The following is a 12,599-nucleotide window of genomic DNA, read 5'->3' on the forward strand; positions in this document are numbered from 1 at the left end:
CACCCCCATCCCCATCTCCCGAAGCCGGTTAATACCCACTGTCCTTCAGCCTTGACCTGGGTTTGGCGGAGCTGTCATGGGTTCCCACGGCCTCACTGTGCTGCATCTCCTTTTCTACCATCTGCTGTAGACTGGAACTCACCTATGGCATGTTCCGTGTCTCCCCCACCGGGGCGTGAGCTCTATGAGCAGGGTAGGTGCTCAGGAAGTGCATCCAGTGCACATTAACTGTCGGGGTGCAGGCAGCTGCTGGGGTACCGAGTGCCCCGTCCTGGGTGAAGTGCACGCAGAGTCGGGGTCTGCGGAGGGGGCGTGAGTCGTCAGCGTGGGCAGCCCATCTCAGCTCCTATATAGCAACGATGAAGCATTTATTTCTCTGGAGGAAGCTGGTCAGGCAGATGTTACGCACTCATCTTTCGGGAAGGGAACCGAGAGCTTAGTTTTCTTGCCGGGGGTCACAGAGCTGGTGCATGAGAGCGCTGGTGTTACAGTTTGCCCTCGTCGGCCTGTCTCCAAGGAGCTGCCACTTGGAAGGGGTCTGGCTGTCTCCTGGGGCGTCTACTCCACCCGCCTCATCCCAGCCTGGCCTGTCCCGCTGCAATAACACCATGAGCCCGTGGTGCACGTTACCTCATTTATTCTCACAACATGCCTGTGAGGTAGGGAGGGGTGGGGACTGTCCCCATTTTACAGAGGAGGAAGTTGAGGCACACAGAGGTCAAGTGACTTGCCCAAGGTCACAGACGGCGGCCAAGCTGGAATGGGCCCTAGAGCAGGCCCGCAGTTCACCCGGGGCCCCTGTGGCAGGTGCTGGACACGAGGACGTCTCCAGTGCCGCAGCCGTGGCCACAGGAGAGCAGCCGTCGTGCACGGAGCTTGCTGCGGGCCTGGCCTCGCCCTCTCCCTCCCTGCCCCCCACCTCACCCTGCAGGCCTGGGCCATTGCAGCTCAGGGCTCATGACACCCTGGGAGTGGGGCTGGGGGGCAGGGGAGAGAGAAGGATGACCGGGGTAAAAAAATAGAAAACTTAGAGGCCAGGCAGATGGGCCCATGGCCGGGGAGCGGGGGGCAGGTGAGAGACAAAAAAAGGGGGGGGCTGCTTACACACAAGGTATATATTTTTACACACACTTGTACACACACCTAGATATAGTACATGTAAAAATATATGCTATTCACACACCCGCCTCCTGCCAGGTGCCCCCGAGAGCCAGCGGTGGCGCTGGTGGGCATGGGTGAGCAGAGGGGCGTTTGTTAAATATACACTCTAAGGTCTATGTGCATATGTACACATACGTACAGACACAGCCGCCTGCCCCTCGGGTACTGTACACAGGCTCGGCCAGGGACACATGACCCCTGGAAAATGGGGTCCCTCTCTTGAGTGGCCCCTGCAAGTCACTCTAGGTCATACATTTTGCTGAAGGAAAGAAGGGGCTGGAGAGAAGAAAAAGGCGGGAGTCTGGAGTGTGTCAGCTGTGATTTTTATCTCATTCCCACCCCCACCCCCCAAAGACTTCAGCCCTCCTCATGGTCTCAGAGGCGAGTCACCCACCTGACGCTGCCTAGGGCTGGCAGATCACAGTGGGAGGGCTGCTTCTGCTGAGAGGAACCTATATCTGCGTGTGTGTGTGTGTGTGTGTGTGTGTGCGCGCACGCGCACGCGTGTGCATGTGTGAGCACTCGGTGGGGGAGGGGACGCGTGTCCATCTCTCTGTCCTCTGGGCTCACCCACAAAAAGGGCTGAGAACCAGAAAGCCGATAGTCAGGATGATGACCCCTGTGTGAGCTCTTAAGGGAAAAGAGAAAAACATAAGAATGGAAACTCCAAGGTCAGAGCTGGGGTAGCCAGGAAAAGGAGGAAGGACATGGCAGGTGCCCAAGGCTGCCCTTGGGCTGTCGTCATCTTGTAAACAAGCTAGTTTAAGTTCTCATTAGATACAGCAAGTAAAAAGACCGTAGTCTGGAGGCTGGGCCGGGGCGTTGCCGAAGTCCATCTATCTAGTCCACCACGGCCAGCAAGAGGAAAAAAAAAAGTTTTATAGTTTTGTGTTTCTGTTGATTTTTTTGTGTGAAGTCTTCATAACCTAAAGCTGGGAGGGACCCAAGAAAGCCAAATTGTGAGCCCTTGTATGCGTCAATTTGAAAGTTGGCTCAGGGTCTCTAGACAGAATAACCACACTAAAGGTTGAGAAAATTTTGTTCCTTTCGCATTTAGTTTGTAGGTTTCTTTTTTTAATGACTTAAAATTGTTTGCTTCCTGCTTCCTGGTCTCAGAGCCGGGTCTGGGCCTCAGGGACATAAATCTCGATGCTGTCTGCGCTCTCCGTGGCTGAGTTCTGCCGCACGGAAGCTGCCCGCTTGGCCGCCAGGAGCCTCTTGCGGGCCTCCTGACGCTGCTTGTCCCCAGCGTCAGAGGCCTTGTCGCGGCTCACTGCCGGCTTGGATTTGGCTGGCTTCTTTGGGACCGGAGGGGGTAGTTTCTTCTCTTCCTTTAGTGAGACAGTGAGGAGAGAAGAAAAATAAAATAAAGGTGCCACCTTTTGTGTGGCGCTACCACCCACCGTATGCTGGCAGCTGGAGCCTCCACCCCAGCCTTCCCGCATCGGGCACAAGCAACACACATTTGGAATCAGGAAGCCACAAGAAGCGATGATGGTGGGAATAGCACAAGGCATAGGAGCAAAAAGCAAGCTTACAATCCTAGAATGTTCTAGTAGGAAGGGACAGACAGACAGATCACCTCTTCCCACCCCTGCTCTGAACCACTGAGAGCCTGAAATTCACACAGGAATCATATAGCCAGAGATGGGATTGAAATTCAGGGCCTCCGACTCCCAGGTCACATTTCACATGCTATTTTAGGGGATCAGAACTCACAAGGGCCACAGTCCAGTAACCAATAACCAAAGGGGTCACTGGGTGCCACTGTTTTACAGATGGAAGCCTGAGCCTCAGGGAAGAGGCTGGCCCAGGAAGCAGGATCGGGTCCAAACCCCTGTACTCCTGGCAGCGTGGTCCTAGGAGGAGGACCATTGTTTCTACCTCCAGGGTTCCAACGGCTGTGTCTACGCTAGTGCTCTGGGTTGTGGGCATGTGTGTCCCACTTTCTGAACATGCAGGGCAGGAAGGCATGCTTCGGGGGGGGGGGCAGCCTCAACTACACAGAGCGAGTAGCATGCTGGACGAGCGCCGAGCATGGACCCCGCACACTGATGGACGTGAGCCCCCAGCTCAAAGACGACACACAGAGAAGGGAGCCAAGCAGCACTGACCGATGTGGCCAGCGTTATTGCCGACCAGGAATTTGTCCCTGGACTTCCCCTCCGCACTGCTCCATGCTCACCTTCCTCTTCTCGGGGGTCTCCACCAGCTGCCAGCTGTTGGCCTTGAGGTGGTAGAGTTCATCAAACTTCATGCTGATGTCCTCGATGGACAGCTGCAGCAGGTCCCAGAACCCTGCCAGGTCCTGAGCTGTTGGACGTGGGTTGGCATCAGGGTTCTGTGGGACAGATGGGGATCAGTGGGGCAAGCAGGGCAGAGGCTTGTCCTGCACCCCATCCCAAGTACTGTCTCCTAGCTCTGCCAGCCCTGGTTGGGTTCTCTTGAGGCCTGGTCTTACTCTCCTGTTCCCAGGGTCGGGTCAGTATCTGTATGAGCGAATGAACCCAGTTCCCGATTACTGCTGGCCCTGATGGTGGAGAGCTTTGGGAGAGAGAGACAGTCCTATCATGAGAGTGGGTCCTGCACACACATGGGGACTGAGGCCTTTGCCATCACTGTAGGGCTACAGTGAGCAAGGCCTTCATGGCCTCAGCGTATGCCAGGCAGGCAACTCGTCTCATTTTACAGGGAGGAGGCAGGATCACTCCCAGGTGGGTGTGATTACAGAATCCGTGTGGTTTCTAGCCCATCATTCTGTTCTCTGACAGCACATTCCTCGTCAGGACTTCCCCAGTGAACGCCCAAACCCCTACCGGTCCTAGAGACAGACAAACACTCGCCACTGTCCTCCACCCCTGGGGGTACACCACCCCTGCCGATGGAAAGAGGCCTCCACAGGAAAAGCTGCTGCCTAGCGGCGAGGGTTGAAGGAGAGGGAAACCCACCAAGCCTCATGGTGGTTATTTCTTTAGTTCTTACCTTGACTGTCTTCTTAGATATAGAGTATGTTGTATATAAATAAATCAGTGCTAAATGATTTTTAACTTTCATGTGGCTGTTTTTTACATAGAGTTCACTTTTCTATTTCAGAAGGTAGTAGAGATCTGAAAGGACCACTCCTGGCCCTTTTCCTGTGCTAGCCACTGACACGCACCACTGTCATCTTTCCAGTGCCATGAGGAAGCAGCGCCTTCTCCATGTTAGAGAGGAGGTCACAGGGGCTTAGAAGCTAATCCAGCTGGGGGATCTGGCTAGAAGACCTACTGTGGAGGGAGAAGAATCACACTCACCAAGTTTTGCTCACAGAGGCCCCGGAACTGCTGGAATTTCTGTGACATCAGTAGCTGGGCACTTCCCACAGCACTGAGGACTTTCCCTAAGACTGAGAAAGAGAAGGTGGAAAAAGACTGAGCAGAGCACAGGGTCTGCTGGGGTGGAACACAGGATCAGGGTCATGGCTTTCACCTCCCCTCCCCGCCTTACGATACCAATCATTTGGTGATGGCAGTCAGTCTTCATTTTATTTACACATTAACCCACTCTCACTGTGAAAAGTGCAAACCAGACACATAAAGTGAGCCCCATCCCCTAGTTGCTAAGGACGTTTTATGGCAATAAATTATAAAAACTAAGTTTAAATGAAAAAAATTTTCAGGAAAACATAAATTACTATCATAGACTCAAGAAGAAATAGAAAATCTAATTAGGCCAATAACTGTTTTAAAAAACTGAAGCAGGAGTTAAAAATCTTCCCCAGAAAAAGGAACCAGACCTATGTAGTTTTACAGGTGCGGTTTTACAAAACCTTCCAGGAATAGATAATCCCTGTTTTATACATTCAAATTCTTCCTGAGAGTAAATAAACAGAAAATGACAGCAAATTTCAGGAGCCCTGAGAGAACATAGGACATGCCAAGAATAGGGCACTTTCATTATGAACATAAAAGTCTTAAAGCAAAGAGAATCCAACAGAAGAGTTCACCATGAAGTGTTTAGCCCAGGAGAACAAGGTTGAAATCTTTTAGTGTGATTTCCAGTTTTAAAGTGGTGGCAGGAAGACAGTACTACCTCCTAACCCCCTTAGAAATCACTGAAAAGCAAAACAGAGTATAAACAAGAAATCAAAATGCAAACTGTCTCCTGACAGAACTCTCGAACGTAGTATATGAGGAAGGCTGCCACATGCAGTGATAGCCACACAAGGAGGATTCTTGGGACTGAAAGGCTCAGATAAAGGTGGCAGTTCTGAGTTCTCAAACGTAGCATAACTTGAGAGGAGAAGCCAATAATCTCTTATTTGAAATAAAAAGGGGGTGTGGACTGCAGCAGGAGCATTCCTGGACCTGGTTCAGCACCAAAGGTGGGGGGGGCAGGGGGACGAGGACGACACTGCATGGTAACCACCCTCTAGTTGCCTGGGGAGAAGACCAGGCTGAAGAACGCACCCTGCACCCATCACCATGCCTGAGGAATTCCTGCCAGCCGGGGACACAGCCCTGGCTCCTCTCCCACAGTGGTCTACTTACAGCAGCTCATGAAGGAGGAATTCCACCTCATTCAGAAATTAGTTATTAAAAAGGAACCAACACAGGAGCTAAACATGTTATAGGAGCAGTAAATGGCAGATGCACATTCACCAGAAAGTTGTTGCCAGAGAACAGATGAAAAGTGTGACATTTAGCCACAAATATTTAAACAGTAGTTCAAAGCAGAGATAAGGTGCTCTGAAAAGAGATGCAAGACAATGGAAGGGGATAAAACATGAGCTCTGGAACTAGCTCTGGAAGAGAAAAATCAGGCATCACAGAAACAAGGGCCATGATGGACACAGCACAAAGAATAAACCCTGATGAAAACCAATAAGGACAAGGAGGACAGGAGTGAAAAAGCTCCTGGCACAAAACACTTACACTGCTAGAGTAACAAGACAAGACGTCTTAAATGAATAGCTAAGCTGCTGGGGATAAAATGACCCCCCACCCACAGAAGGTAGTGGGTATATGTGCCTGGCTTGGTCTAAAGTAGGATGGGAGGGCTTCCCTGGTGGCACAGTGGTTAAGAATCCACCTGCCAATGCAGGGGATATGGGTTTGAGCTCTGGTCTGGGAGGACCCCACATGCAGCGGAGCAACTAGGCCCGTACACCACAACTACTGAGCCTGTGCTGTAGAGCCCGTGAGCCACAACTACTGAAGCCCGTGTGCCACAACTACTGGAACCTGCGCACCTAGAGGCTGTGCTCTGCAACAAGAGAAGCCACAGCAATGAGAAGCCTGCACACGGCAACGAAGACTAGCTTCTGCTCGCTGCAATTAGAGAAAAGCCCACGCACAGCAACAAAGACCCAATGCAGCCAAACAAAAAAAAAGGATGGGAATAAAAGGAAAAGTCTCTCTTGAGAATTCCTAACCATAAGACTGCACTTAGGTACCTTATTTTTTAAGAAATAAAAGAAGCAACTAGATGTATTAAAAAGATGAGACTATTTTTAAAAAAGTGACTGAGAGACACGGAGGAGAGAGGGAGACTTAAAATATATCAGAGTTCTAAAAGGACAGAGAGAATGGAAGAAAAGAAATTTATTCAGAGAGATGATTCAGAATATGAATAAAGGAACCATCCCAAACTCATTTTATGAAGCTAGATAACCTTGATACTAAAACAGGACAAGGATGAGAAAGGAAAATTACCAGCCAAGTAATTCTGCCTTTGAAGAAAGGCAAAATTATTAAATCAGGTATTAACAAAAGTACAACAATGTACTAAAATGATATAACTCAGCTGGGTTTATTCTGGTAATACAAGACTGATTGAACATTAGAAAATTCTAATGACTTCTGATTCTGACTATAAAAAACCAGTTACTATCAGACAAACTGAACCCTCCCACCAAGAAAAATTAAAAAAACAAAAAACCTAAATAAAATACCAAAAACAACAAAAGAATCTCTTTCAAGGTATTAAAAAATTACCAAAGCAACCAGAATTTGAGAGGCTAAGATGTCAGTGAGAACGGAAACTATATTCGGCCAAGTCTGTCTGATATTCTGTACTGCCTTCTACCCCAAGGCATCTCCCAGTTTATGAGCAGCACAAGGCTGAGGGGCTAAGAAGCCAAGCAGAAAGTGGTGGTTCAGAGTCTGAGAAGCTAAGGAGAACTTGTGGCAGTTCCATGGGGACAGGGAGACCCAAACTGGAATTCGGGGCTACCAGAGCAGACAGGACTTGGGGGAAGCGCATCAAGCTGAGCAAAGCTTCCAGCAGTCTTAAGATGGGGAAGAAACAAAAATTGGAGCTCAGTGTCTGCCAAGCAGGAAGGGCTTGGAAATACCCCAGGCTGTCATAAAACCCAGCTCTGAACCAGCTCAATCCCGTATTAGATTAAGTTGGTCTGGCCCTACTCTAATTGTCTGCAAGAAGCAAAAGTATTCGCTTTTTCTATTCGCTCTCAAAGAATAGAAAATCGTCTTCAAAAAAAAAAAGAAGAAAAAAAAAATCATCCTGAGCTTCAAGTTATCTCTGTAGTTTTCGTATACAGTTTCTGGCATTGAATATAAATTACCAAGCATGCCACGAGGTAGGACCAAATGACTGCACACCAAAAGAGAAAAATCAGCAAAAAGTAAAAGAACTATAGGGGATGTCGGTACTAGAGGTATTGGACCAGGGCTTTAAAATGACTGTGAATATGTCGCAGAAAATATATGACATGATGAGGAATTTCAGCAAAGAACCAGAAATCTGTCAAAAAGAATCAAATGGAAATTCTAGAACTAAAAAGCAGAGTAACTGAAATTAAGACTGCAATAGATAGGTTTAATAGATTGGTTACAGCTGAACTATAAAATAATCCAGTAGAAAATATCCAGACTGAGGTCCAGAGGAAGGAAAAAAAAAAGGGAAAATACGGAAGAGAGAATGAAGAAGCGTAAGATGTGGCAGTCTAAAGTATGTGTAATTGGAGTCCACAAGTAGAGAAGAAATAACATGGAGCAGAAATTTGAGGAAATGATGACCAAGACTTTTCTGAAACTGATGAGAGTTATTAAGGCTGCAGATTCAAGAAACCCCGTGAGCATCAAGTTGGAAAAATACAAAGAAAACCATACCTAGGTATCACAGTAAAATGGATAAAACTCAAACACAGGAGAAAAAAGTCTTAAAAGCAGACAAAGGGGAGAAAAATTATTCTTCAAAGAAGTAGCAGGAAGACTGACAGCTGACTTTTCAATAGAAAGGCTGGAAACTAGGACATAAAGACATATTTATAAAGTGTTGAAAGAAGATCAATACGTACCTATAATTCTATACTTAGCAAAAATACTGTTCAGGGACTTCCCTGGCAGTCCAGTGGTTAAAGACTCCGCACTTCCACTGCAGGGGGCACACGGGTTTGATCCCTGTTCGGGGAACTAAGATCCCACATGCCGTGTGGCACGGCCAAAAGAGTAAATAAAATAAATTTTAAAATAATAACACAAAAGCCTGCCTCCTGGAGGACAGTTTTTAAAAAATACTGTTCAAAAAAAGAGGGAGGGGCTTCCCTGGTGGCGCAGTGGTTGGGAGTCCGCCTGCCGATGCAGGGGACACGGGTTCATGCCCCGGTCTGGGAGGATCCCACATGCCGCGGAGCGGCTGGGCCCGTGGGCCATGGCCGCTAAGCCTGCGCGTCCGGAGCCTGTGCTCCGCAGCGGGAGAGGCCGCAGCGGTGAAAGGCCTGCGTACCGTGCAAAAAAAAAAAAAAAAAAGGGGAAAATACAGACATTTTGAGACAAATACTGCATTAAAATAAATACTAAAGGGGGTTCTTCAGGCAGAAGGAAAATGATCCTAACTAGAAGCAAAGAAATAAAGGAGAGAAGAGTACCAGAAAGAGTAAATATGTGGGTAATACTGATTGTATAAAACAAAAAATAATGTCTTGTGGCATTTAGAACATATATATAGAACTGAAATACTTAACAGCAATAGTACACAGGTTAGGAGGGGGATAAAAGTGATCTAAGGTCCTTGCATCATCTGTGAAGTGGTAAAGGTACTAATTTAGTCTTTACAACGTCAGGGATGCAGGTTGTAATCTTTAGAGTAACTGTTAATAATAAGCTAACATGAAAAAAGTGGAAATAAATACTTGATTAATCCAAAAAGAAGGCAAGAAAGGAGAAAAAACTATCAATAAAATTTACCACATTACAGATTAAAAATTATCTAAATAGATATACTAAATTTCATTAAATTCAACAATTTTCTTAACCAGAATAAGCGTATCTACAACAGACCTATAGTAAACATCATACTCAATGGTACAAGGTTAAAAGCAATTCCTTATTTACAAATAAAGTAATAATACAGCAAGATTTCTAGATATAAGATCAACAGAAAGGCCAAGAGCATTTCATCAACAATAAACAGGAAATACAGTAACAAAAAATACCACTTACATCCCTCCAAAATTGAAATACTAATCTAACAGATCTTCAAAAAATATGTAAAACTTTTATGTGGAAAATATAAAATTTAAATGAAACACACTAAAGAAGACCTAAATAAATGGAGAGACATAATCATGTTCTTGGATAGAAAAGAATTATTCATAAACATGTCAACTTCCCACCAAACTGATCTACACATTTAATATAATTCCAATCAAAACCTCAACATGGAACTTGAAAAGCTGAGTCTTACAATTTATATGGAAAAGCAAAGACCCTATGCCAGACACTCTTGAAGAACAGGTTGCGGGAACTTGTCTTTCCAATTATCAAGATTCATTAGACAGTTACAACAATGAAGAAAGTTAGATTCGGGCCTAGGGATAGACTAATGAACAAAGAGAAAGCTCAGAAATAGATCAACACATATAGGAAACCTGATATTTGTCAGGGCTGTACTGCATATCAACAGGATAAGGATGAACATTTTAATACATTATTATCCAATGAGAAAAAATTAACATAGAGCCTTATCTCACTCCATGCAAACAAATTAATTCCAAGGGATCAAGGACTTAAATGTGGAAGAGAACTCGAAAACTGTTACAAGTAAACAGTAAAATATCTTTTTGACTTTGGGAGAAGGATGGATTTCTTAACATACAAAAAAGTATAAACCATAAAGGAAAAGATTGACAAATTTACATTAAAATTAAAAGTATCCATTCGTTCAAAAGATACCATAAAGAAAATGAAAAGATGAGTTGCAAACTGGGAGAAGACATTTACAATACATATAACTGACAAAGGTTCCAGAATCTAGATACGTAATGATCACAGATGAGGCAATTAAGAAAAAGACCACTTAATAGAAAAATGAGCAAAACATATGAACAGGCATTTCACAGAGGAGGAAACATAAATGGCTAATATGTGAAAAGATGCTCAATGCCATTAGTAACCAATGAAATGCAAATTATAACCACTATTTTATAACTGGATGGGGGGAAGAAAAAAACCTATTACATACTAAGTATAAGCAAAGATGTAGAGCGATGGGTACTTTCGCACAGTGCTGAGGGACTAATAAATTGGCATAATCACTGTGGAGAACAATTTGGCATTTCTTATAAATCTGAACACAGGCATACTCTGTGACCCAAACGTTTCCCAGTATATACCTTAGAAAACTCTTGTAGAGGAGACATGGTCAAATACGTTCATAATAACCCACAGTTTATATCAACTTAATGGTGTGAGACTGAATAATTTATCCCTGAGATCAGGAATGAGACAAAAACAAGGATGCCCCTGCTCTTGCCACATCTAGTCAACTTTGTGTTGCAGCCAGGGCCATTAGGCAAAAAAAAAAATAAAAGGAATCCAGGCTGGAAAGAAAAAAGTAAAACAATCTCTATTCTCAGGTTAAATGCTCTTGTATGTAAAAAATTCTGAAGAATTCTCCAGAAAACAGTGAGGTTGCAGCAAACAAGATCAACATACAGAAGTCAATTGTATTTCTATATAGTAACAATGAACATCTGAAAATGAAATTAAGAAAACAATTTCATTTACAATGCCATCAAACAATAAAATACTTAGGAATAAATTTAACAAAAGAAATGTAGGACTTGTCCACTGAAAATTACAAAACATTATTGAAAGAAAATTTCAAAAACCTAAGTAAATGGAAAGATAGCCCATGTTCATGGATCAGAAGACTTTAAAGTAAGATGGCAACACTCATCAAATTGAATTACTGATCTAACGCAATCCCTATTAAAATAAAATCCCAGCTGCCTTTTTTGCGGAAACCGACAATTTTATGATTCTAAAATTCATATGGAAATGCAAGAACGAAATATGAACTTTAGAACTTCCTTTAGTGAGAACCTGAGAGCTGGCAATAAACTTCTTTTATTTTTATTTGAAAAGTAAAGCTGGGGCTTCCCTGGTGGCGCAGTGGTTGAGAGTCCGTCTGCCGATGCAGGGGACGCGGGTTTGTGCCCCGGTCCAGGAAGATCCCACATGCTGCGGAGCAGCTGGGCGCATAAGCCATGGCCGCTGAGCCTGCGCGTCCGGAGCCTGTGCTCCACAACGGGAGAGACCACAACAGTGAGAGGCCCATGTACCGCAAAAAATAAAAAATAAAAAAAATAAAAAGTAAAGCTGGAGGACTCACACTTTCCAATTTCAAAGCTTATTACAAAGCTACAGTAATTACGACAGTGTGGTACTGGCATAAGTGTACACATGTACATCAATGCACTGGAATAGAACTGAGTCCAGAAATAAACCCTTAAATAAATCAGTTGACCATAAATAAACCCTTACGTTTATGGTCAACTGATTTTTGACAAGGGTACCAAGACTGTTCAATGGGGAAAGAACAGTCTCCCTAACAAATGGTGCTGGGACAACTGATATCCAAATGTCAAAGAATGAAGGTGGACCAATACCTCACACCATATACAAAAATTAACTCAAAATGGATCACAGGCCTAAATGTAACAGCTAAAGCTATAAAACTCTTGAAGGCAAACAGGAGTAAATCTTTACAATACTGGATTAACAATGGCTTCTTAGAATTGACACCAAATGACAAGCAACAAAAGAAAAAAAAAACAATTGAACTTCACTAAAATTAAACTGCTGTGTTTCAAAGAATACATAATAGCCAAGAAGTGGAAACAACTGATGAATGGATATGCAAAATGCAACATATCCACATAATGGAGTATTATTCAGCAATAAAAAGGAGTGAAGTGCTGAAACATGGTACAACATGGATAAACTTCAAAAACATTATGCAAAGTGAAAGAATCCATACATAAAAGACCACGTATTGTATGAGTCCATGTATATGAAATGTTCAGAATGGGCAAATCTATAGAGAATGAAGCAGATTAATGTTTTAGAGGGATACAGCAATGATGGCTAAATGGGTACAAGGTTTCTTTTTGGGGTGATAAAAATGTTCTAAAATTAGGTAGCAGGAAAGGA

The 12,599-nt window shown here is 44.5% G+C and overlaps 1 protein-coding gene across 3 annotated transcripts in view; it reads right to left on the reverse strand.

The window, feature by feature from the left end:
• Positions 1-2,273: 2,273 nt before the first annotated feature.
• The window catches only part of DLGAP4 (DLG associated protein 4), a 90,996-nt gene continuing 80,670 nt past the window's right edge, over positions 2,274-12,599 (reverse strand). For all 3 annotated transcript variants that reach the window (XM_007447749.1, XM_007447748.1, XM_007447747.1), the window contains 3 exons: positions 4,455-4,546; positions 3,347-3,502; positions 2,274-2,492 (listed from right to left, as the gene is read on the reverse strand). In XM_007447749.1, the coding sequence (XP_007447811.1) occupies positions 2,274-2,492; positions 3,347-3,502; positions 4,455-4,546 (467 nt within the window). The remainder of the gene's footprint in view (positions 2,493-3,346; positions 3,503-4,454; positions 4,547-12,599) is intronic.

Source organism: Lipotes vexillifer, unplaced genomic scaffold (genome assembly GCF_000442215.2).
Source record: "Lipotes vexillifer unplaced genomic scaffold, Lipotes_vexillifer_v1.1 scaffold397, whole genome shotgun sequence".
NCBI lineage: Eukaryota > Metazoa > Chordata > Mammalia > Artiodactyla > Lipotidae > Lipotes > Lipotes vexillifer.